Source organism: Artemia sp. Qi Xiang Cuo, chromosome 21 (assembly GCF_049724085.1).
Source record: "Artemia sp. Qi Xiang Cuo chromosome 21, ASM4972408v1, whole genome shotgun sequence".
Taxonomy (NCBI): Eukaryota; Metazoa; Arthropoda; class Branchiopoda; order Anostraca; family Artemiidae; genus Artemia; species Artemia sp. Qi Xiang Cuo.
Genome location: NC_142814.1, coordinates 48,050,475 through 48,075,419, shown reverse-complemented (window position 1 = coordinate 48,075,419; position 24,945 = coordinate 48,050,475). Strand labels below are relative to the sequence as shown.

General features: G+C 34.6%; 1 protein-coding gene across 1 annotated transcript in view; it reads left to right on the top strand.

Moving 5' to 3' along the window:
• The first annotated feature begins 3,212 nt into the window (after positions 1–3,212).
• LOC148939647 (uncharacterized) overlaps positions 3,213–24,945 on the top strand; it is a 59,406-nt gene continuing 37,673 nt past the window's right edge. Inside the window, exon 1 of the mRNA XM_089107265.1 lies at positions 3,213–3,294. Within this exon, the coding sequence (XP_088963391.1) occupies positions 3,234–3,294 (61 nt within the window). The 5' untranslated portion in view covers positions 3,213–3,233. The remainder of the gene's footprint in view (positions 3,295–24,945) is intronic.

Here is a 24,945-nt window from a genome sequence, read left to right as displayed (position 1 = left end):
GAAGCTCAGTAGTTGCGTGATTCTTCATGACAGTCAAACTTTCCGTCAGTTTTCGCTGACAGTATCTGCAATAGGCCTTTTTGCTTTCGTCTGGCTATTGAATAAGGAAAGGTTTCAGCACTGAATCAGTCAACCACTCTGGTCATAACTTCTGCGCACAGTGCATCTTCTTAGACTTGTGACAAACAACTTCGCACGAGTCTCTGAGTCCTCAGCCAGATCGATTGTGGTAGATGTAGATGCAATATCATCGGATACCTGCAAAATACTGCTTTCCAAAATTTCTATTGATTCTTGAACACAGTCCAGCCCAGTTTGATAATAGTGCTGATAAGAAATATTAGTTATCCCTATAGTGTAGGGTGCCTGATAGAACCAGAATAGACAATACAAAATGAGTTGTTCATATCCTGTATCTACTGGGCAGCGTTTCTGTAACTTTACAGTACATGTTACTGAATAACACAGATTGAGAAATGAGTGGTTTTTGGTTAATTTCAAATATAGGATGATAATGAGATATTTAGGAAATAATCATACCATTTGACTCAGAGTTTAATGCTGTATCCAAATATAGCAATTATTTCCAGTGGAAACTCATCCTCTAGATTCTATAAATCAAGCTTTAAGGGGTACAAAGGGATTCAAGGGTGGGCTGCAGGGTTGTAGGTGTAGTGGCCTAGACCCTGAACTCCAAGTAAACCAAAAATTAAACTGAAAATAGGTTTTTCTATTTGAGAGTCTAGAAATCCAAGGCTTTTTAAAATTCCTGCAATTAATTTCCACCAGAAATGATTGTTGTATTTGGATAGAGGATTGAATTTGGTAAAATTCTACTTTGGCTACTTTTGGCTGTCTTGGAAAGGGGTTAGGTTAGGAAAATGAAACTTTTAGGGTTGGGTCTACAGGCTAAAGTATGTCCGGGAAGGTATTTTGAAGTACTTACCTCCACTCCTTCTCTCTCTAGAGGGTCCTGATATTTGCCCACATGGCAGGTGGACCCTAGTTTCTTTTCTCGTCGTTTTTAGCTAGCTCCGAAAATGCAATTTTAGTTATTTGAGTTGAATCTTAAGCCATATCAATGTTTTATTTTCAAAATTTAGGAAATTTATTTGCAAATCTTTAAACCTCATAAATCGGGATTGAGCATACTTGTGAAGCTGAAAACAACTTTGATGTAATTCATTTTAGCAGAAGATCTATGTTGCAATGTTTCACTTCTATTACTCACAGATTTTTAAACGTCATCAAAGGTCAGAACCCTATAGAGGGAGAAAAGGAGGTAGGTACTTTAAAATATCTTATCGGGAAATAATTTAGCCTGTAGTACCATCCCTGAAAGGGACATCACAAGGAAATACAACTAGCCTAGAGGAGACTTAACAGAAGGATAAGCACAAAGGTGTCACTCCAAAAACATTTAACAGGCATTCACCCTGCAAACATGAAGCCTTTGCTCAACACACCTTTGATGACTTATCGCCTAATTATAAAATGAAATATTAAAATGATCCAATAAGTCCAGATCTTGATTAAAAAAACACGATTCCAAAAGTGTCGAATTTCACGCCAAAGGACTGCAGCAGTTTGCCGTGTTTTGGGACCACAGAGTAAATGTCATAGGAACAGTAAGACAACAGTCAACCCAACAAAATGCTTTCAAATGAGGGCAAAAAATTTACTAGATTTTGGCAAAAATTTACTAGATTTGTTCGATTTTACTAGATCTGACCCCCATTTTACTAGATTTACAAGGTGGATATACTTTTTACAAGATCTAGTAAAATTTTACAAGGAGCGACAGCCCTGGTGTCACACCCGGCTCAGAACAGATTCACAAACAGTCCCAAAGAAATATAAAGTACATAATAGGTATGGAAAGGATTACTGCTCCGTTGTAATTATAATTTATAATTTATTACGGATCCTGGGTCAATTATTTTATTAGAATCAAAGTTGGTCATCGTGGCTGTAACATCAATGCAGTATAAATATGTTGCCATATATGAAAAAGTAATATTAAATAAATATGTTTGAGAATGAAGCCCTCAATTTATTGTTGTGAAGTACAGCTATATTAGAAGCGGATTTTTTTTAATTGAGAACACTTTTTTACGCAATTTTTTTTTCACACTTCAAATCAAAGCGACATGGATTGTGGCAATTGATTTGGGGCTCCTTCTAAAATTAGGGTGGGGTCATAGCCCCAACCAGCCCCCCCCCCCCCTCAGATGACGCCTTTGGTTACATTATAAAAGAATCAGGTTATCAATACAATTACACTACTGCTAAAAATGATAGAATGATACCAAGTGAAAAGGAAGTACCAAATATTACATCGTATTTTTGCTATAACTTATCGCATATATATATATATATATATATATATATATATATATATATATATATATATATATATATATATATATATATATATATATATATATTATAGCAAAAATACGATGTTATATATCCCATGCCCCTTGACCATCCGGATGTGGACCCCTATTGCCCCCCCCCAACAAAAATGCTGGAGATTCACCCCTGGTGCTAGTAATAGAACAACCTTATTGTCAGGGTTGAAATTAAAACGAAACATCACTATTTTAAGACACAGCCAAGAACTAGACTAACGCTATTTCGAAATTTTCGTACCATCGTAGAAAGACTATTTCAACCCTGACAATAAGGTTGTTATATTACTAGCACCAGGGGTGAATCTCCAGCATTTTTATTGGAGGGGGGAGAGGGGCCCATATCCGGATGGTCAAGGAGCATGGGATATATAACATCGTATTTTTGCTATAAATATATATTTAATTGTAAAAAATAACTGTTTTCAATGTCAATTGAAAGGAGACAAATCTCTTATATATTACACACATCGAAGGATTGCCTATTCTCCACAAATTGGTGCAAATTTCAAAGGGTCGCTTATTCCTCCACACATTGCCCACTCATGCCATACCTTATCGCGTCACGCACGGGAACCTACGCCATACGCCATATGTGCTATACGTGGTGCGTGCCACCTAATGCAACGATTTTTGAAAGTCAGCCACCCCTCGTTTGCATCAAGGTGACAACTTTTGTTTTCAAAGTGTGTACTGATAAATTACTTTAATTTGACAACCGTGGTAAACATGTCCATAACTCAGCGCATCTGCTTCTAAGTTTTAGCTTCCTTTTAGAGTCTATAGTCCCAATATGAAGTTCTTAGTTGACTCAGGGAAATGATCCTGGATGCTGATTTAACTCTTAGGATGTTTTTTCAAGTTTTTCTGTCTGGCATTTGTAAGTTTTGTTTTTAGTAATGCTTTCTGATTCTACTATATGTCCTTCTTTTAAATTAACAACTCATTTTTTTCAATCATTGCCTGGTTAACAGACTTTCAGTGGTGTCAATTGTGGAGAGGAGGGCTTTTGTTCCCCCTTTTGTGTTTTCTATTTCGTAATTCCATTTTAAAAAGACTTATTTTTAAACGAAATAGTTGCCCCCTCCCTAAGTCTTAAAAAATAAATCTCCATTCCCTGCATTTTCGTGAATTAAGGCCGCTGTGATTTTCCCGTCAATTTCGTCCAAAAGAACAAAAACAAAATTTACACAAAATGTTCTATCTAATAATTGCCTCCTATAAACCTCAATAACTGTTTTTTTTTTACGTTACTGATTAGCGTCTTTGCAATAATCTGAAATGAAGAGAATTAGATTAGTTTTTAAGAGAGGTTAATACGCGATGAATTTGTTCCATTGTTAAAGCTTTAAACCACTCTTAGAGGGGATGGCTAACCCATCTCTCTTCCCTCCACGTACTTGGGTACGGTAGGATAAATCGGAAATTTTGAGTCTTGCAACATTTTGGTCGAATTATATAGTTCATTTGAAAAAAAATTCATAGCTGATTTTTAAGTAAAACGTGTACACGAAAGGATATAAAGCAATTCGAGATCAAGTAAAGGAGTAGCTTTTGATCAGTTATGATAAATCAATGACCCCCCCCCCTTCACAATTTTCTTGTGATATTAGGAGTTAATATATCAAAGGAAGGTAAGGTGAACATTAAACAAAATAATTCGAAAATACGAAGTTAGTGGCAACTATAGAAAGGTTGTTCTATGCTGGTTGTGCACAGAGATAACAGGCTGGGACTAAAAAATATGGGCAATAGCCTCTCGTGGACTTGGTCTGGTATAAACCAGAGAAGTTACTAACAAAAATGCTTGGAAAGGGCAAAAGATTTTTCCAACTAGCTGGTCATTTTTACCGATTGATTTGATTTGCAATTCTATTAATATTACTTCATTTTTTGCTCTTGCAAACTAAGACAGTTCTTCTTTCATTGATATTACGTCACATATTTTTATCAGTCCATTTATCCTAGTAAGAAATGTGAGCCAGAATATATGGTGCTTCGGGCTACTTTTTTTCCCTTTTTTTATGTAAATGACACGGAGTCAAACTGTAAGTTAGAACCAAGAAAATCTAAAATTAACAAAACACTTTATTCCAATTGAGGTTAAGCAATTTAAAAGGCTTTCTTTATTTTTATTTTATTTTCCGTGGACTTGGTTTGGTACCAACAACTACAGCACATGTATCAGTTCACCGTTGCGACAGAGAACGTGTCTACCAGGTGTATATCAGAAAATTTTCACGCCTGAAGTACCTTTAAGGAAGGTATCACCCCGCACCACTCTTATTAAGGTTTATGTAAGTGAAGGGCGATTCTAGATTAGCCCCACCCCCAATATCCGTTCATATATTTATTTGAAGGCTCATGTGTGAGGGGTTAAATAATTTGGGCATTGAAAAGCGCTCTTTTAGTCATATCCCCCCCCCCTTACACCTACACAATATCTTAACGCCCCTTCTTCGTAATAGCTGATACACAATTAAACTCCACTAATGTAAATTCGTGGAAAATCAAGTGAATTAACTTAACTGATTAAAGGATTGAGATAAATATTCATACTAACCATTTCTCTTGTACGGACTTTGTTACGTTCCAGGAGATGAGATGAGATAGGTTTTATTTTCAACCAAAAATTACATCATACTTAACTGGCACTTACCGCATTTTTAAATAACATTGTCAACCAAACGTAGAAAATGGTAAGAACGTGTGACGCTTTGTTAAGCCACTATTGGGGCTTGAGCAGCGTCGCACAATATTTGATCATAAACCAAACTTATTCACTCTCCATACTCTTTTCTTACCTTTCAATACTATTCAACCCTCCCGAATAAAAAAAAATAAAAAAAAATACCCACAAAAAAACCCCAAAAAATAAAGATCAATAAGCCACATATTGAGCTCCCCAGTTGCAGAGAAAGTAATACCGCGCGGTTGCATATTCGAATGTGCAACCGAATGTGCAACCGCACGGTATTACTTCCTCTGCAGCTGGGGAGCTCAATATGTGGCTTATTGATCCTTTTAAACCAATAAGCTATATGCGAAATTTTAGTCGATTGCAACTTGGCCCTCCCTTGGGTAATATTGTAGATTGCTGCCAAAAAAAGTGGCTGAAAATGCCATTTTCCCGGGTTACATTCTTTTTTCATACTTAAAAGAGCACGGTAATAGACATTTAATTACTGTTCGGATGAGCTCTCCTTATATAATCAAGTAACATTCGTTCGGTGAAATCATCCTTCGAAAAAAAAGCAAATAAACGCATTCTTGATTTTTCTTCGAGAAAAAAAGCAAAATTCCTCATTTATTAAAAAAATAGGAGATTAAACCCTCCATGGTAGTGTTTTATAATATGCCAAATCTAATTTTGTGATTTTTGATAAGATCACTTGCCTTTTTAAACCTTTTTGAAGGCGTTTCCTCTATTTTTTAAAAATCAGGCAAGTTTTTCTCAGGATCGTAGTGTTTGATGTGTACTGTTAAGTCCGCAATGCCCTCTTTTCTTCATTCTTTTTATTTGTCTTGATTTCTCTTTGGCTACTCAATTTTACACGTAAGAAGAATTTTCTGGGGGTGAGATTTTCTTCTAGGGGTTAGAAAATTTTCCTTGGGGGGAATTTTTTAAGGTGAATTCTTCGTAAGGGGGAGGGGCTAAGAAAATTTTTGGGGGATATACGCTGAACCCCCTTAGTACGTACAGAGGTTTCAAGCCAAAATGGTGGCAAAAGATGACAGAATGACAACAAAAAGTTGACTTTTTTTCCGAGAAGCGTCTTTTTGACTTTTTTTTCCGAGAAGTCGCGGATGAGTCTTTATTTGTTTGTGTTTTTCCAGGTATTAATCTCATTAATCTCATTAATCTCATTAATCATTAATCAAAGCTGCCTAAGTGATAATCATTAATGAACCATAATTTATTAAAGTACCAAAGACATTAAAACAAAATCTTTTTTTGTCTTATGGGCGCATCTTAGTCTTATTCATGCCTGAAACCGCAATTTTCTAAGATTTTTCTCTTGGTCGTTTCAAGATGATTAAGTTTTAGGGCAATTTTTGTCAGTGTTGCTGCAGTGAACCGTGAAAACAAGTAACCAAAGCTAATTAGTTAAGCTTAAAAATACTTTTTTTGTAAAACTTCAAAGATTAGAAATCTGTTGATTCCCAAAGACAACTATACCCTCATAGGAAAATTAAACCTTTTTAAGCTGTTTTGTGCCATTTTATTATAATTCTTTTTTGCTGTTTTTCCCCATATCTCTTCTTCTTTTTGTCGACACCCGCAACTATGAATAAAAGGCATAACTGAATATGGAAGTCTCTTTTCATTAAGAATTAAATTTCCAATTTTTTCTAATTTTTAACGTATATATGGTTGCCAGTGTTACCCCTTAAATCAACTCGATGTCTTCCAGCGCTAAAATTCGATATCTTTAAGTGCTAAAAACTCGATATCTTTCAGTGCTAAAATTTGTGTGAATCATTAGTTATAAAGAATTGTTTTTGATTTTTCGAGGCGTTTCCAATTTCTATTATGAACACCTTGGGATGCGTGCGACATTATTGAGCTATTTTATTTAATCTTTGTTTTTTATAAAATAGATATTTTTAAAAAATCAAATAAAAATTTTTCAAATTAAATTAAATCAAATTTTTAAGCAGATTTTTCAAAAAAAATAATCAAATTATACAACTCTTGTTCAGGTACTGGTGTCTAGTGTTAATTGTATTGGTAAAAATGACCCCACGATGGGTTAGTATACCATGGTGCGTTTGAAAGCTCAAATAATATTTTGAATTACGTAACCTTTTTTTAAAGACATTTTTTAATGCATCCTTTTTTTCAAAATAATTTGGCTAATGAGAAAAATTTCCTGGCACTTTTTCATATATACTTATACTATAAATTATATTTTACGCTTGTTATATTTTCAATGGCACTTCTCCTTCATTAAGTATGAGCGGCGCTTTAAGCCCCTTATTAATTGGTATTGTGGCATGTCTTAAATGGTAAATAACGGTACAGCGATTTTTTATTTTTTTTTGGCAAATACGTGGGTAAGTGAAATGCTGTTCTATTTTCTTATTTATCTGAGAAAATGGCAGTGCAACTTAACCCTATTTTTGTATCCATCTTACATGTCTGGAATGGGTATTAGTTCAGAAGAAGAGAAGGGAGAGGTTTCTTCTATTCTGCTTATTTTACCCATAAGAAGACCTTAATAAAGGCATCATATTCAGCATGCCCAAGAGCCCTACTTCCGATGTTTCAAACTCCTATGTGCAAAAACATGAAATTTTACATTTTTTCTGAAAAGTTCGATAAAGGGTGCGTGTTTATTTGTTTGTTTGTTGTTTTTCCCCAAGGGTGGTTATGTCAGTATAGTGGCCGAAGAATATCATGAGAGGGGTCTTTCGAACGAAAACTAAAGTCATTGTATCCTTTTTAAGTAGCAAAAGAGATTGTGGCACAGGAAAGTGTCCATTCCTGTTTTTGCGCCGCAAATCAAGGGTTTGTGGGGTGCTACCATTTCGGCGAACCGTCACAAACACGAAACGTCAAAACATCGAACCGTCATAACTTCTAAAAAAATTTATACGTTTATATAATAGTAATAAGTAATAAGTATAAGTATAAGTAATAAGTATATAATAGTTTAGCAACAAATTTCGGCTATATATTTGCACATCAGGGGGGTGGGGGTAAAGCAAAGCATATATTATATACGTAACCTAGCCTAACCTAGGTACCTTTCCCCAATCCCTAAACACCCCAAAAATAAAGTTTTAAAATCTTCGATGTTATGACGGTTCGAGGTTCTGACGGATTTTTTTGTCGATGTTAAGACGAATTTTGTACTGCTCCTGACGTCCGTGCTCGTGACTGTTCGATGTTATGACACCTTCACGGGGTTTGTGACCCAAAAAAGATCAAAATGATATAGAGCGAAAATTTTGAGATTGTCATGTGCTTTAGAATTATTAACAAAGTATATATATGTATATATATATATATATATATATATATATATATATATATATATATATATATATATATATATATATATATATATATATATATATATATATATATATATATATATATATATATATATATATATATATATATATATATATATACATATATATATATATATATATATATATATATATATATATATATATATATATATATATATATATATATATATATATATATATATATATATATATATATATATATATATATATATATATATATATATATATATACAGCCTATAAATTTTCGATTTTACTAAAGTTGCAATCTTTGGCATTATGTGCAAAGCCAAAAAAATGGTCCAAACAGAGCCAAAATGCTGTTGGATTGTTCTGGTTTCAGAGTTCATGGTGCCACATGGTACAGCATTTACCCTCAAACGTATTTTCAATGCCTACAAAAAGGAAGGGCTATTGTAAAGAAAGTATACACAAATATAAAAATATAAAATATAGATGTTTTTACTTTTATAACTTTAATAAATCAAATAATATTAACATTTTGATTACTAAATATTAGTATATGTATATTAAACTGACAATGCACGTTCATTTGTATTTTTTCAGTAAAGTGCAAATTTTGTTCTGGCTTTGTGAAGGCATAGGGGTTTTGCACCCCAATTATGTCAATTTCTGATCGTTCTTAGTATGACTTGATTATTTATTGTAATTTCTGTTCGTGTTGGGTTTCAGTTATTTATCGATACTGATTCAGGATGGTTTGACGCTTGGTAGATCGTATGATTTTATCTTTGCTCATTTTTGGTTTAATTGACTTCTTTACTTTTCTTTGAAAAACTTATTTTGTGGAAAAAGTTTTTTTTAAAATTAATTTCTGTTCGTTTTATGTTGACATAGTCTTTTCAGGGAAAAATAAAATAATACTTTAAATCTTTTTGTTTTTTAAGACTTTATAATTGGGCCTGCAAAATTTTGATTGGATGTGTTTGGGAAAATGGTGGGCGTGAAAGGGGCGTTAGTCGCTATCCAATTACTTTCAACTATTAAAAAAGGCACCAGCCTTTTCCGTTTCCAATTGAATGAGCTCTTTTGAAGTTTCTACGACAACGCATTCAATAAAAACTTTATATGACCCAGGGTATAACTTACTATCCTTGCCCTAAGGGCTCTGGGGGGAGGGGTTGTCATCCTTAAAGACCTAATTTCCAAAACTTTCAACTATGTTGATAAATGCGACAAAATTCATGGTTTTTCAAGTGAGAATTTCATCTGTTTTTTCATTCTCACTGAGAAAACCATAAACCACGTGGTCCTGTCACGACTGGCACCCCCATCTCTACTTATGTTGAGTAAAATGGCTATCTAAAAATTTGGATTGGATGTGTTTAGGGAAAAGGTGGGTGTGAGAGGGGGGTTAGTTGCCCTCCAATCACTTTCGACTATTTAAAAGGGTACTATCCCTTTGAATTTCAAATCAAATGAGCCCTTTTTCAAGTTTCTACGACAAAGATTTCAATAAAAACCTTATATGCCTCCAGGGCATAACTTATAATCCTTGCCCCGAGGGTTGTGTGGTAGTGTCCTCCTCAAAAAAGTATTTTCTATGTGTAAATAAAGGACGCTTAAAGAATGGGCTATTTCCAAATTTTTTTTGGATGTGTTTGGAGAACTGATGGGCGTGGGGGGGGGCTGTTTATCTTCGAATCATTTTAGACTATTAAAAAGGGCACTAGCCCTTTGAATTTCCCATCAAATGAACATTTTTGAAGCTTCTATGACAACGCCTTCTTTAAAAATCTTATATGCCCCCGGGGTATAACTTAAAACCCTTGCCCTGACGGCTGTGGGGGAGTGTCCTCCTCAAAAACCTATTTTCTATCTGGAAATCAACTACGCTGAACAAAATGGCTATCTAAAAATTTTGATTGGATGTGTTTGGGGTATTGATGGGCGTGGGGGAGGGCTAGTTGCCTTCCAATCACTTTCGACGATTAAAAAGGGCACTATCCCTTTGAATTTCCAATCGAATGAGCCTTTTTTGAAGTTTCTACGACAACGCCTTATATAAAAAACCTTATATGCCCCCAGGGCATAACTTAAAACCCTTGCTCCGAGGGTAGAGGGGGAGTGTCCTTCTCAAAACATGTTTTCTATCAAGAAATCAGCTACGGTGAACAAAATGGCTATCACAAAATTTTGATTGGATGTGTTTGGAGGAATGATGGTCGTGGGGGGGCTAGTTGTCCTCCAATCACTTTAGACTATTAAAAAGGGCACTAGCCACTCCTAATTCCAATCTAATGAGCCGTTTTCAAAGTTTCTAGGAAAACTCCTTCGTTACGAAGTGCCGGGGTATGGAGAAAAAAAACATGAAAAAACACATTGTGCCCACATCGTACTTCACTTAGGCAGCGCTAGAGCGCTGCGTATGATAAGATGCTCATTTATAAATTGTTATTGTTTTTATTATTTTCGTTTGTTGAAATGGTCTGTTCGAATTTTTTGGATTACGTTTCATATCCATGGGATAAAAAGGAAGAATAGGGGGGCGTTCTTCGGGCGTAATATATTCTCAACGAATTCACTTTTAAAAATATAAATTTCACTTGGTGTAAACTCACTTTGGCACTTCCAATCCCTCTTACTAAATTCTAAGCGCTCCTTTCCAGGGTGATTTCTTACTATCGAAGTTTAATACTCAAAAGTCAAACTTTGGTGAAAAGGCAGGGACCGTTGGAATAAAAAATCCCCTCATACCTATATTAAACCGAATATGGCGTTAAAAACGAACAGAAATTAAATATAAAACAACAAACTGTTACAGGAATGTAAAGAGAACATTGAAAATTTAAACGAGCAAAAATGCTTTTGTGTATCAGAGGGGCTGCAGACCCTTCAGCCTCCACAGTCTTGATGGTAATTTTTAACTAGTACTTAACTGAAAAGAAATTATTCCATATATTAAGAGGTCCCTTCCCATGGCAAATTACGCCCCTGCCCCTTCCCCTCCTGACTCCCACTCTTGTATCTAAAGCCTTACTGAAAGTGTTTATGGGTGTAAGATATCTTATTAATGTATAATTGCAAATGCTTTATTTACGAAGCGCCTTTAAACATTTGAATAGAAAATTGTGCCGTTTAAAAGAAATGTGTACAAATAAGCTGTTCTAGTCTTTATACATTCTAAAAACTAATTTTTTGCCCATGTCTATTACCCCTGTTTGAGCACTAATTCCTTGAACATTAAGGCAAACATTCCAACTTTAGCGTAGAGAGCGGGAGGTCAATGGGTAGGAGAATCCTCCTCATATACAGAATAATTTATTTTCATTTAAGCACTAGTTAGAACTTACTGTTCTGGGGGTGAATGGGCAGCAGCCCCACTTATATAAGGAATAATTTTTGTTATTATAAGCTTCAGTGTTTATTTTTAATTTCATTTGATGTTTTTTTTTTCGTTTAATGCAGTACGCGCATCAAGATATAAAAAAAACTTCTGGCTTAAAATTTTACACGAATGAAGGACAGACAGCGGTGACGGTTCACAAAAGTCTTAGGGGAAGGCAAGGGCTTTTTTTTTAACGACGATACAAAAATGTATTTTTAAACGATTGTTTGCCTGTAATTCCAAGCAAATTAATGGTCCTGTGTCAATTCTGAAATTCTTGGTCAATCTTCCTAAGACCATAGGTGGGCGTGCCTTTTTTGCCTCTCATTCCAGGCAATCTAATGGTCCTATGTCAATTTTAAATTCTTGGTCAACCTGCATGAGACTCTAGGCAGGTGTCTTTCCAAAAACTAACACACAAGTATTTGTCCAATAAGAGAGTCATACTTACTCCCACCATTTACCCGTGTCATTAAAACATTTTTTTTGTTGATGGGAGTATTTTGTTTTATTTTCGATTTGTTAAAAATAATAAAAGGTCTTTTTTGTTTTATTTTTGATTTATTACAAATAATAAAAGGTCTTCTTCAAACTCTAGAAGGAAGTATCCCCCTGCATCCCCTAATTTGTGCCTCTGTATTCAGGTTGAATTTAATTTTTCCTTCTTTGTGCTCGCTCAGAGGATGTTTTAAAATCAACAAGGTTTTAAAAAGACTCGCTATTTGTCTCTCTAGAAATAAACATCTATGTGATTGGCTTAAGAAAACAGTTACAGACATTAAACCAACGAAAATAAGTCCTGCTTTTACCACCTATCTATTGTAAAGTAACCTTTCTTTTTCTGGTTGCTGTAACTTAATTAGAATGTCAATTTTCTTGTATCTTGTTTTTCTCCTCATTAATTTACGGATTTTCTCTTCTCAACAGCTTCATTAGAACCTTTTCGAAAAGTTACAATCCCGATCTCCAGAGAATAACGAGCATTTTTCAATTCTACATCTATTGCTTAGAAACAACTTCCCCTATTTAGTTCTAAGAAATATTCGTCCAAAATTAACGTTTACATATACATCTTTTTAAAAAATCTTTTGTATTTTGTTCTGTCAACCATGAATTATTTGAAAGTAAAACTTCGTGAAATAAAAACAAATTCAAGGGGCCACTGAGTTCCAGAATGCAGGTTTACCAAGCGTGGCACGCCTGAATTCAGAACAATTTGGGATTTCTTTCCTGCGCTCGTGACTGTGTCTGTCATGCGTCATTTTCGAAGGCGTCAATGGGAATGTTTACTTGGGTCTTCTCTTTTTTGTGCTAGTTGACGTTACCGCGGACATGAAGAACAATACCATTTATGGTGATTGGTACCATGTATTTATTATATTCTCAACTCATTATCAATAAATCTTACCTAAGATTCTTGTGCGCTCCAAGGAAAATAGCAAACTGATTTTTAAAGTTGATTATAGCAGTTTCAAGCCTACATTAATTATTGCTTAGTTTCACTTTTAAAATATTAACCAGAAATTACTTTTGCAATTAAAGCGTAATCAAAAACCTGAAAAGGAAAGGCATCAATTTCACCAGGTTAATATATCAAAAACGTGAAGCCAAATATGTCTGGCATTGTTTGCCGGCGCTTGCATAGGTTCAGCCTTCACTCAGCATTGTAACCAATTGGTCAAATTTCAAATTGACAGTTGTGTCTGGTACTACTTGTCTGGTCTCTAATTTCAGTCAGTTGACTATTTCTAGAAAACTATATTAAGGGTGATGGGAGGGGAAAACAAATTTTCCGGAGTTGTCTCCTATCTAGGTCGTTTCTTTCATAACAGAAACTATCAGTAATTTTTTTTAATATTAGTAGCCTAATATTAGAAAATTTCCAGGTAGATATTACCGTCCCGTTTTCGAGAATGAACATTATTATACGAGGTGTGGCTAATAAGTAACTAGACTGACACTACTGCAGGTCAAGGAGGAATGCGTCAACCGCCATTGATTAACAGCTGTTTAGTTTGAACCTTTCTCTTTAGTATGCAATTAATTTTGCTTCGCTTCTGTAAACAATACACCTGACGGCCTACATTGGCGTTAGTGATGTTTTTTTGCCGGGTATAATGGTTGATGTAAAAGTAAATCAATGAATTATTGTAAAATTTTACATTTACTTGGAAAGCTGCTACTGAAGCGTATTCTTAATTGAAAAAAGTGGATAGCAGTGAATGTTTATCGCGGTCACATTTTTAAGAATGTTTGAGTGTTTTAAAGATGGCAGAGATGACTTTGAAGGGTGACCAAACAAATGCATTAACTTGATTCGGTCTGACCGTCTAATAATTATTTGCGCAATTGATTAAACAGTATGTACTGATAAAGAATGTGTATGGCGAATTTCGCATGAATATTTTAACGTGTGAACAGCGTGTGCTAAAATGGTGCCTAAAATTTTAACGTTTGAACAACAAGCAGTTCGCAATAAATTGTACTGGCACTTTGTAGGTGATTTACAACACCGATATTTTGTTTTATATGATCCAAAACATGTAATGAAACCAGGATTTTTATTTATTTGGGGGAGGGGCTACAAATAAAAACTTTTAAAAACGCGTCAAAATTTGTTTATATTCATTTTTGTACGTTTTTACGAGTCGGATAAACATTTCAGGGGGTGGATGTTCAAACCTCCCAACCTCCCCCTGGATACAACCTTGATCTGAACATTATCTCTGTTAGAGATTCCCAATTTATTGGAATTTACCGGCTAGAATATAGTCACGTCTTTAAATAATTCTTAAATTTAATTGGTTGATTTCTGAAACCCCATAGTCACACGTCTTTTTTTATCCACAGCCACGTGCATATTGCATATCTTTAAGGATGTTTATATACGTTATTTGCGATACAAATTATATGGCAAGATTAGTGGCATTTGGCCAGTTCTACTAACGCTATAGATTTTAGAATAAAAAAAAATAGTTGCCATCCTTGTATAACATCTCTTTTTTTACTTTTGCCTGAATAACGACTATTAATATTTTTGTGGCATTATAATATTTTTGTGGCGTTTTGTGGCATTATAATTTTGTCTGTCAACAACTTTGACAAGTGTTTGTTTTACGCAAAATTGTCTTATCAAATAAGTTTATGATGTTTTTCAGTCGATAAAAACAACCGAAGTTTTTCCCCTAGAAAGGAAAGTTCGAAACTTTCTATTGGAGAATTATGCTTTGAGCTATCAAGAAATTCAAACTCAAAACAAGTCCAAAATATTATGAACTAGTTTTTTAGGGTTTTTTATTTTAAAAGTTGTCTTAAAAAACGGTAGACAAAGACAGCTAAGTAATTCAAAACGCTTTTTGTTGCAAGATTTAAATTTTACAAGAGACTGTAAAACAGAAGTATTGTTTTGCCTGAAACGAAAGACCATATCAGTTGCAACAATTAGGAGGGGGCTGGAGGAGGAGGGGGCTGGAGGAGGAGGGGGCTGGAGCAGGAGGGGTTGGAGGAGGAGGGGATCTGTATCCGCTGGATATTGAAAATACCTTTTTTAGGGTATTTTTATTGAAAATGCCTTTTTAGTATTTTCATTGATTTTTTTAATGACAATTTTGCCCCCCTCCCTACCTTAGATATAAAGAATACTTTTTACATCTCCCCTCAAATGCTCGTCAATTGACTGTGACAACTGTCACTGACTGTGATTGACTGTGGCAACTGTGACTGTGACTGACTGTGGTAACTGTGGTATATCTGACCTTATTTTAAGACAACGTCAAGTAAGTTTGTAAAAAATTGGTAGATAAGCTGAGGAAATTAAAAAGAAAAACCCAAGTTTTTCAAGAGAGTATAAGCATCGTTTCACCCAAAACGGAATGGCATACTTGGCATTATCTAAATAAAACAATGTCAAATAAGTTGTCTCTATATAAGCTGAAATAGATGAGCAGGGGAACTAAAAAGGAGACCGCCAATGATGGTGTAGTATCTGGCAACTTTGTTAAAACAGTAGAAAAGCCAAAAGAAAAGTGGATAAATAATATCATTCTTCCATGCTACCGTAATGGCATAATATCAATATTTGGGATGAATGATGTTTTCTGTAAAGCTCCTGTGCTAAGCAGAAAGCTGGCTAAACAGATCCAAATTAACGATAAAAACTAAACGCCGACAGATACTTTTACGGAAATCTTAGAAAAACGATTTAACTTCTCGGGTTTTGTGTCAAAGATAGAGATATTCATTTTAATGAATCTTACATCATCAAAAAGTGTGAATTTTGTATTTTGTAGAGCGTGATTTTCTTTTTGAAGTTCAGGAAAAGGCGGATCCTTGGAATGTTCTAGCATACTTGATCGGAAAACGGTATAACTTGGCTCAAAGGAAGTATTATCTGATCAATTTTGTCACTTTGGGAGTTCCCCGTGGTGTCTCCCACTTTTATTGACAAGCCCGATGACAAACCCAACCCAGGCTTGAAAAACACTTACCACAGAATAATAAGAATGTTATTTCTCTTTTTTCTTGCTTGCACGTGTTTTTTACACAACTGTGAAATAATTGTAATACAAAATGAAGTAATTTGATGGGGAGAAAGGGAATAATTCATAAGAAAACAAATGTATTACAATTTTTTTTTAATATGACAAGAAATGTAATAAAGAAATATTGCAGCAAATGCGAATCCCTCAGAAAAAATAATTTCAAATTAACTTTCAAAATGATTGAAATAAATTTTTGATAATGCGAAAGCATTTATTATCTTATATTTGATAAAATTGGTCCCTCTTATATTGATAGCACGGGAAGCTTTCCCGTGCCTAATGCTGGCCCCGGCACTAGGCACGCGGTAGGCTTATATATATGGATTTTCATTGTCGCTTGTCTTCTACCAGCAGACAATTTACTTTCTTTTCATACTGCAGTCTTTTCAAAGATATTTGATTATTAAATCAAGCCTGATTTCCAACAACGATATCTCCTAAGCCTCAAACTTTTGATTTCTTTTTTAAGGTTTTTGAATTATTGTAATCCCTTGTTAAAATATAGACATAAATTAATGCAGTTACCACTTGTCGCTCTTTCCGCAATTTTATGTCTGTTCATACTACCGTATATTTATTATTGAAGCTAGTCCGATTTCTAGCAACGATATGTACTAAGCTTGAAACTTTTGGTTTTCTTTTTTAAGGTTTTTGAATTGTTATAGTCTCTTGTTAAGATATATACAAATATTTTTGCAATTAACAGTTTTTGCTCTTTCCGTAATTTAATGTCTTTTCATACTACGGTTTTTCAATATATTTGATTATTGAAGCCAGTCTGATTTCTAACAACGATATGTACTAAGCTTGAAACTTTTGGTTTTCTTTTTAAAGGTTTTTGAATTGTTATAATATCTTGTTAAAATATATACAAATATTTTTTCTATTACCAGTTGTTGCTCTTTGCGCAATTTAATGTCTTTTCATACTACGGTTTTTCAATATATTTGATTATTGAAGCCAGTCTGATTTCTAACAACGATATGTACTAAGCTTGAAACTTTTGGTTTTCTTTTATAAGGTTTTTGAATTGTTGTAATCCCTTGTCCAAATATCGAATCTTCATTTGTAAAAATTATAAATTCTTGTGTTTTGGTCTTCCTACTGACATTATATAACTGGTTGCCTTCAAACCTGAAAGCATAATCCCCTAGCGAGTGGATTTTATCTAACATAAAAGAAAATAATTTCAAATTTGCAGGTATTTTTCTAGTTTGAATTTTAACATTAAAATTATTGTTCAGGCACCGTAAATATTTTGCAGTTTACATAATAACTTCAGCGATTCTGGACTGAACTTAAAAAAATTTAGTATGAAAAGACAATTTAATGTCTTTTCATACTAAGGTCTATTCAAAGTTATTTGATTATTACCGCTACAGGTTAGTTCTAAGGGAACAAAGACTGTTCAACTCAATTTGGATCCGAGAAATCAAATACTTTCATTCAGACACATATGCAACTACTGTTCGGGGGTGTGGGGAAGGGGAATAAATATAGATTTTATTTTACAACTTGAATTAGAAGTACCCAAATACTCAGAAAAATTTGGGATTTTAGGGTGCCTAGACCCCAAGACTCCCTCCCACCCTCCTGCGCACGTTCTTGCGTCCATTAGGATATACGCGGTCAAATAAATTCCAGCCATATCTTGTCCCATATCTGACAAGGCCTCGGAAATATTCTGAGGGGCTCTACATCTTTTCCAAAGATGTTATCCTAATTTTTTGCTCTGGCTGCCACATATTTTTTCTTGAGCGAAGAAGGGAAAGTTCCAACTATGACCAGTTTCACCAAGCCAGAAGAGAATACGCTGAAAACTATGGAACCTTCACGTGCCAGTGGATAGTTGTACAGTGTTTTAGGGTGGGGAAAGGAGAATCATTAAAGTACTTAAGACATTGTCCTCAAGATAAATATCAAAGAAATATTGCAGCATTTGTTGTCAGCAATATTTCTTATGCTGAAATCTGATTGCTTGATTTGGTTAACTGGAAACTTCGTTCTACACTATATACTTATGTCCTTTGAAAATATCTCGATATTTTCCAGAGTTTACAAATATCACTACATATATATCCCCAAGAGTTAGAAAAAACTGAAAATTTATTTTTTAATAAAAAAAAACCTCCATATACAGAAACACAGGGGGAAACAGCAAAGATAAACTCAAAACATATGGCACCAGACAAAGAAGTTGTAGCTTGTCTTTGAAGTTTAATTGCTCTTGGGAATCTACAGGTAGTTAATGTTTGAATTTCTTACAGACTAAAAGCGCTATCAAATTTAACTAATTAGTTATTTTGTTTAATTAGCTTATTCATTTTCTCCTTTCAACTTAGCAACTAGGACAAAAATTAATACTACTTTGAAATCGTGGAATAATAGGAAAGTGCGGTTTCGAATAAGAACAGACCTTAGACGGGTCCTGGGAACCAAAACACTTTATTTTTTTGGAACTTTTAATACGAGGATGAGGTTCTCTGCCAAATCTGCCAGATCAGCAGAATCTGTAATCGAATTATTGCTTCTGAAAATATAAAAGGGGTTCAGAACCGAGTGACCCCAACCCCTACCTATACCCTTGCTCAATGATAGCATTTGAATAACCTGGTGCACCTTTAAAGAAAGGTTTTCCAGCTCCAATCCAGGATATTAAAAAGGTAGAAAAAATGTCTCCTATAAGTGTTTTCAAGGATTTGTTGGCCCCCAGACATAATATCTTACCTACTTTTAAGTATTTTAATGAGAATATTGAAGACTGCAGGGATTTGAGATTAATTTTACAGACAAGTTTTCAGATAATTATAGAGATGAGTCTTGGCTCATTTGAACAAGTTTATAAGCAAAGGAGGCACGTACACACACAGAAAATTTCAAGACGCCAGCAATGAAGGGGAGGGGGACACTTCCAGAGAAACACATTAAACAGGTACAGGGTATGAAAACGTCAGTCTCTAGGAAGGGAACAACAGAAAACTTCTGGCATCGAGACGGGAAGGGGTATAACTTTGGTCAAAAAGACTTCTCCCCCAAACGCATAGGCCTAGAACAGCATGCATTTCCATTTGAGCAAAAATACTAATGTTTGATATTGTATGCTTTACCGTTTGTGGGGATGTTCTTTCAGAGCTTAAAGCATCAATGATACCAAAATTAACCCCCCCCCCTTGATCCATCTTAGGTTTGTTCATATCATAAATAAAAATAACAAGTTTTTTTCAACTGGAAGTAAGGAGCAACATTAAATTAAAACGAAGAGAAAATTCCATATAAAGAGGGGGGGGGGAGGTGGATACTTCGGCACCCCTCGTCCGGTCGAGGTCCGCTCATTGATGCTCGTCCGTTAAAGCATCAATGAGAGCTCCTAGCTCTGAAAGATCTTGGAGCAACATTAAAATTAAAAAGAAGAGAAACTATTGCCTATAAAGGGGAGGGGTCTACTTCGGAACCCCTCGTCCGTTGCACTGTAGTATTTAGTGCTTTTAAAAGCTTCTTATCCAAGTCAACGGTTCTTGTGTTTCAACAGCCATTCTTAAAGAATTGGGACAAACAAGTCAAACTTTAGCCTAAAGAGCAAGGGGTTGTGAAGGGGGCAGCCCCTCTTATATGCAGTAAAATTTAAATATTATATAGGGTATCGGTCCCATATGCCCCCGATTTCCTGCTAATAATTTGTATATATGGAAAATTGTAAAAAAATATTAAATCTTGTACAAAATTTGAATAACTATTGATGAACAGTAGCTTTTTTTTAAATAAGTCTTTAATAATGTTTTTATTACAGAATTTCGGTGGACGGAAAGGGGTACTATTCGTTTGTATGGATATAAATTCTGCATAACTTTTGATCTCCTACGCGGCTTAAGACATCACGGCATCTACAATATAATTCTCTGATAAAGTGTAAACATATGTTTAAATATATTGAAACATGGTTTATAAATTGGAAAAGAAAAGTAATAACTTCAAAATATTTGAAAACAAAACTCCTGGTAGTACTTGCCCCCCTCTCCGCCAAGAAATTTCCTGGCGAGGCCAATGATTCCCTGCCTCGCCTTTTCCACCTCAGTCAAAGTAGGCAGATAAATGTAATATTCTATCCTACATATATAAATATTGTGACAATAGAAGAGGTATTATTCCAGCACCAATGATAAAGGCATAGGTCAAGATTTTCCCCGGGAATCAAGAGGGATTAGAAACCAATTTTTACCACCTCACTTTCACCAAAACCCATTCTATACTCATCTGAAGCCTCAATGAGAGTTAGGGCATTTAGCCATTACAATGACCCCTTTGGGGCATAAACCATCAAATTTTCCCATCACCATTCCTTTACAGTAGCTGATGTGTGCTTACACATCATCGTATATAATTTTGTGAAATATGAAGCAAGTCAGTTTAGCCTAATGAGGCTTTAAAATAAATGGAGAAACATTTTTCTACAATAAGTAGGGAGGTATCACTCCGCAACATCCTTATTCAACCTTGGCAAAAATAAAAGAAGATGAGAGATTAAATCCTACCCCCCCCTCCCAACACATATTTTTTCTATATTAATCTGATGGACCGTAGAAAGTTAAAAATTTGGGCGTTGAACTGCGCTCATTTAGGCATCTGTTCACCCCCCCCTCCAAACACACACATAATGACCCACCGCACCTCCTTCATAACAGGTGATGCGCAATTATATATCACTAAACATAATTTCATGAAAAATCAAGTGAATCAACTTAGTTAGATTAAGCATTAAGATAAATGTCTATATTAACCATTTATTTTCCATAGACAATGTGGCTTTTTTAGGAACAAATACTCCACCATGCGGCACAACTGGGAAGCTGCATATATGGTTTTTTGATACTTTTAAATTGACGGGTTACCTCAAAAATTTCAATCACTAGCAACTTGGTTCTCTCAGGGGCAACACCGTAGTTGGTGCAACAAAATGGGAGAAAAGGCCATTTTTCTGTGGTAAAATCTGTTTGGTCACTTAAAAAGGACACTAGAGCTTTTAACTTCCGTTCAAATTAGCCCTCTCTCGATACTTTAGTATCATTGGTTCGGTATGACCACCTCTGAAAAAAAACAAAAAACGAATAAACACACTTCCATGATCTTTCATCTTTGACAAAAAGCAAAATTCAAAATTTTTAAATTGCAGTTTGAAACGTCTACAATACGGTTCACTGATATGGGGAATCTAATTATGTGATCGTCATTATTATCGCTTAATTTTTAAAGGGGTGCTTTCCTCCTTTTTCGAAAATCAGGAAAATATTCTCAGGATCATATCTTTTGATGATTAACATGAAACTTGATTATTTATATAAATTTGGAGTCAAACAGTTCGTGGTAACGAACTGTAGGTAAGGAGCGACCCGGCTCAATGGTAACCGAAACTCTAGAAAACAGGTTTTTGCTGATTTCATGCTGATTTCAAATATATAACTTTCATCAAGTTTAGTGCTACCCATCAAAAGTTACGCGCCTGAGAAAATTTGGCTGATTTTCAAAAAAAAAGGGAGAGAGACCCCCTACAAGTTGTACAACCTTAATGAAAATCATACCATCATATTCAGCGTATCAGAGAACCCTACTGTCAAGGTATCAAGTCCCTATATGCAAAATTATGGAATTTTGCATTTTTTGACAGAAGAAAGATCACGGGTGCGTGTTTATTTGTTTTTTTGGTGTTTTATTGTTCCATGTTCGATAGTATCGACCCAGTGGTACTATAAAATAGTAGGAGAGATAAGTTTTCCTGAGAATCAACTGGTCCAAATGTCATAGACCCAAAAAAATTGGGGAAAGCAATGCACACACCCACGCTTATTTTTTTTCCCGAAGTCACCTGATGAAAAATTTTGAGATTGCCATTTTTTTCAACATGATCTAAAATACGATAAATATGTCTTTTTGGATGAATTAATCCCCCGAAGTCCCCAGACGGAGGGCTAAAAGTCATGAACTTTACCCAATGTTAACATATAGTATTGGTTATTGGGAAGTATACAGAAGTTTTCAGGAGGGTTTTTTTCTGGTAGTGGGAGGGAAGGGTGGGTCGGGGGTTATGTTGGAGGATCTGTCCATGAAGGAAGTTTTTATAGGGGAAGGGAAATTGCCATGAAGGGGGTGCCGGACTTGCCAGCATTATTTATTGGTTATTAAACAGGGAAGTAAACAGACATTTTCAGGAAGGATTTTTTTCTGGAGGGGGTGGGCTAGAGGAGGGGGTTACTCTGGAGAATATTTCCGTGGAGGATGTTTCTTTGGGGTAAGGGACATTTCTATGAAGGGGGCGTCGGATTTCCAAGCATTATTTAAAAAACGATCAGAATTTAAATTAAAAAAACAAGTTTTTTAGCTGAAAGTAAGAAGCAACATTAGAGCTTAAAACGAACAGAAATTATAACGCATGTGAGGGGTTCTCCCCCAAGTCAATACCTCGCTCTTTAAGCTACAGTTTTTTTTAGTGCTTTCAAAAGAGCTCGCTATTCTAATTAAACGGCCTTTGTGATTCTGGGGTTTGTGAATCAAATTTTTTTTAACTTTTAACGTAAAGAGCGTGGTATTGACTACGGGCAGAACCCCCTCATATACGTAATAACATATACGTAATAAAAAAAACAATAAAAAACAAGCGATACGGCTCAATAGTAATCGAAACTTTCATAAACGGAATTTTGATGTCAATAAATGTATCAAAAGAATGTGTTTATAATGCTGATTCTAAATATATAAATTTTATTAAGTTTAGTATTACTCATCAAAGGCTACGAGTCTGAGAAACTTTACCCGATTTTTTAAAGAGGGGGGAAACATCCCCTACAAGTGAAACAATTTTAATGAAAATCACACCGTCAGATTCAGCGTATCAAAAAACCTTAATAGATAGGTTTCAAGCTCATATCGGCGAAAATCTGCAACTTAGTATTTTTGGCCAGAAGAAAAATATATGAATATTGTAGTTAGTTATGTAAGTTAATTTGTAAAGACATCCATTTAGCAAAACAAAATTAAAAATTGTATGCAAATTTTGTTAACTTACTCGATGACGATGAGCCAAAATCAAAGCTGCATTATCTAAAAACAATCAGAAATTAATTAAAAAAAAACAAGTTTTTAAACTGAATGTAAGGAGCGACATTAAAACTTAAAACGAACAGAAATTATTCCGTATATGAAAGGGGCTGTCCCCTCCTCAACGCATCGCTCTTTACGCTAAAGTTTGACTGTCTCACAACTTTATTTTTTAGAACAATAAAAAACTTTAGCGTAAAGAGCGAGGCGTTGAGGAGGGGACAGCCTCTTTCATATACAGAATAATTTCTGTTCGTTTTAAGTTTTAATGTCGCTCTCGCTCCTTACTTTCAGTTTAAAAAACTTTTTTTTTTTATTTAATCAGTATAAAAGTTCAACTCTATTGATGCATTAATCGTAATAAGAATTCCTTTATTAGAGTTTAAGTTTTTTTTGCCCGAGTCACTCCTTCCTTTCTGTTCATTACCATCATATGATTTCATATGATTCAAATCATATGATTTATTTAAAATTTTCTAAGATTTGTTATTTGTAGAACAGTACTAAATTTTAGTCAACGTGTTGTGTTGCCGTGTTGAACAATATAACCTGAACAAATTTGCTAAATTGACAACGCTTTTCATCGCTAAAAAAATCAAATATTAACAACCAGTTGATTTCCAAAAACAACTACACCTCCAAAGGAGAGCTACATCTTCTTAAGTTGCTTGATGCCACAGATTTTTAGCTTATTTTTTTCTCATTTTTCATCAATATTTCTTTTTTCTTTAATTTGGTCCCCCTAACAACCTCAAACCGCATAACTGCATATGTTCATTTTCATTAAAATTGAATTCCTTATATTTCCCATTTTTTTTATGATTCAAGTGGTTGAGTAAGTTATCACTTAACTAATTCGAAAAATTAAGTGTCATTATCATTGCCCGTTGCACTTCAGAAAAGACTAGAACTTCTCAGCCATCTTAGGTGTCCATGCGACCTTAAAAATGTTTTAGTCAAAGTAAATCGCTGAACAACCAGGTTTAGTACGGGTATTAAAAAATAATGATTTTACGAGGTGTAGGTCAAACGGTTATTCTTAGCCCCTACCCTAGTAAGTTTATTCACATCTGAAATCAGATGTATTTGTGACCGTATCTATCATATCTCAAGTCCGTCTGCACTGTACTTATTTGAACATGTTACCACTAAACCGGATAAGATCCCTGTTGAATAGCTTAATGTTGATAAAAAGAATATTAAATATTACGAAGACAAATATTGGATATGGGGGGTTAGCCCCCCACAACAAAAAAACGACACACAATATGAATAGCGTAGGGGTTGGAATTACTTTTATCTTATCTGAAGCATTTTGTGTGTCTAGGTACATCATTCATGTTTGAAATCAATTTTAATTAGTTTTATGTTAATTATATTTTTTACATTTCATTAACTACACTTAATTAAAGAAACACTGTATTTTATTTGCGATTCAGTATTGTATATCCAGTGGACTGCTAACTTATGCGTTTAGCTAAATTAATTACAATTTTCGCTTTTGGTTAAAAATTT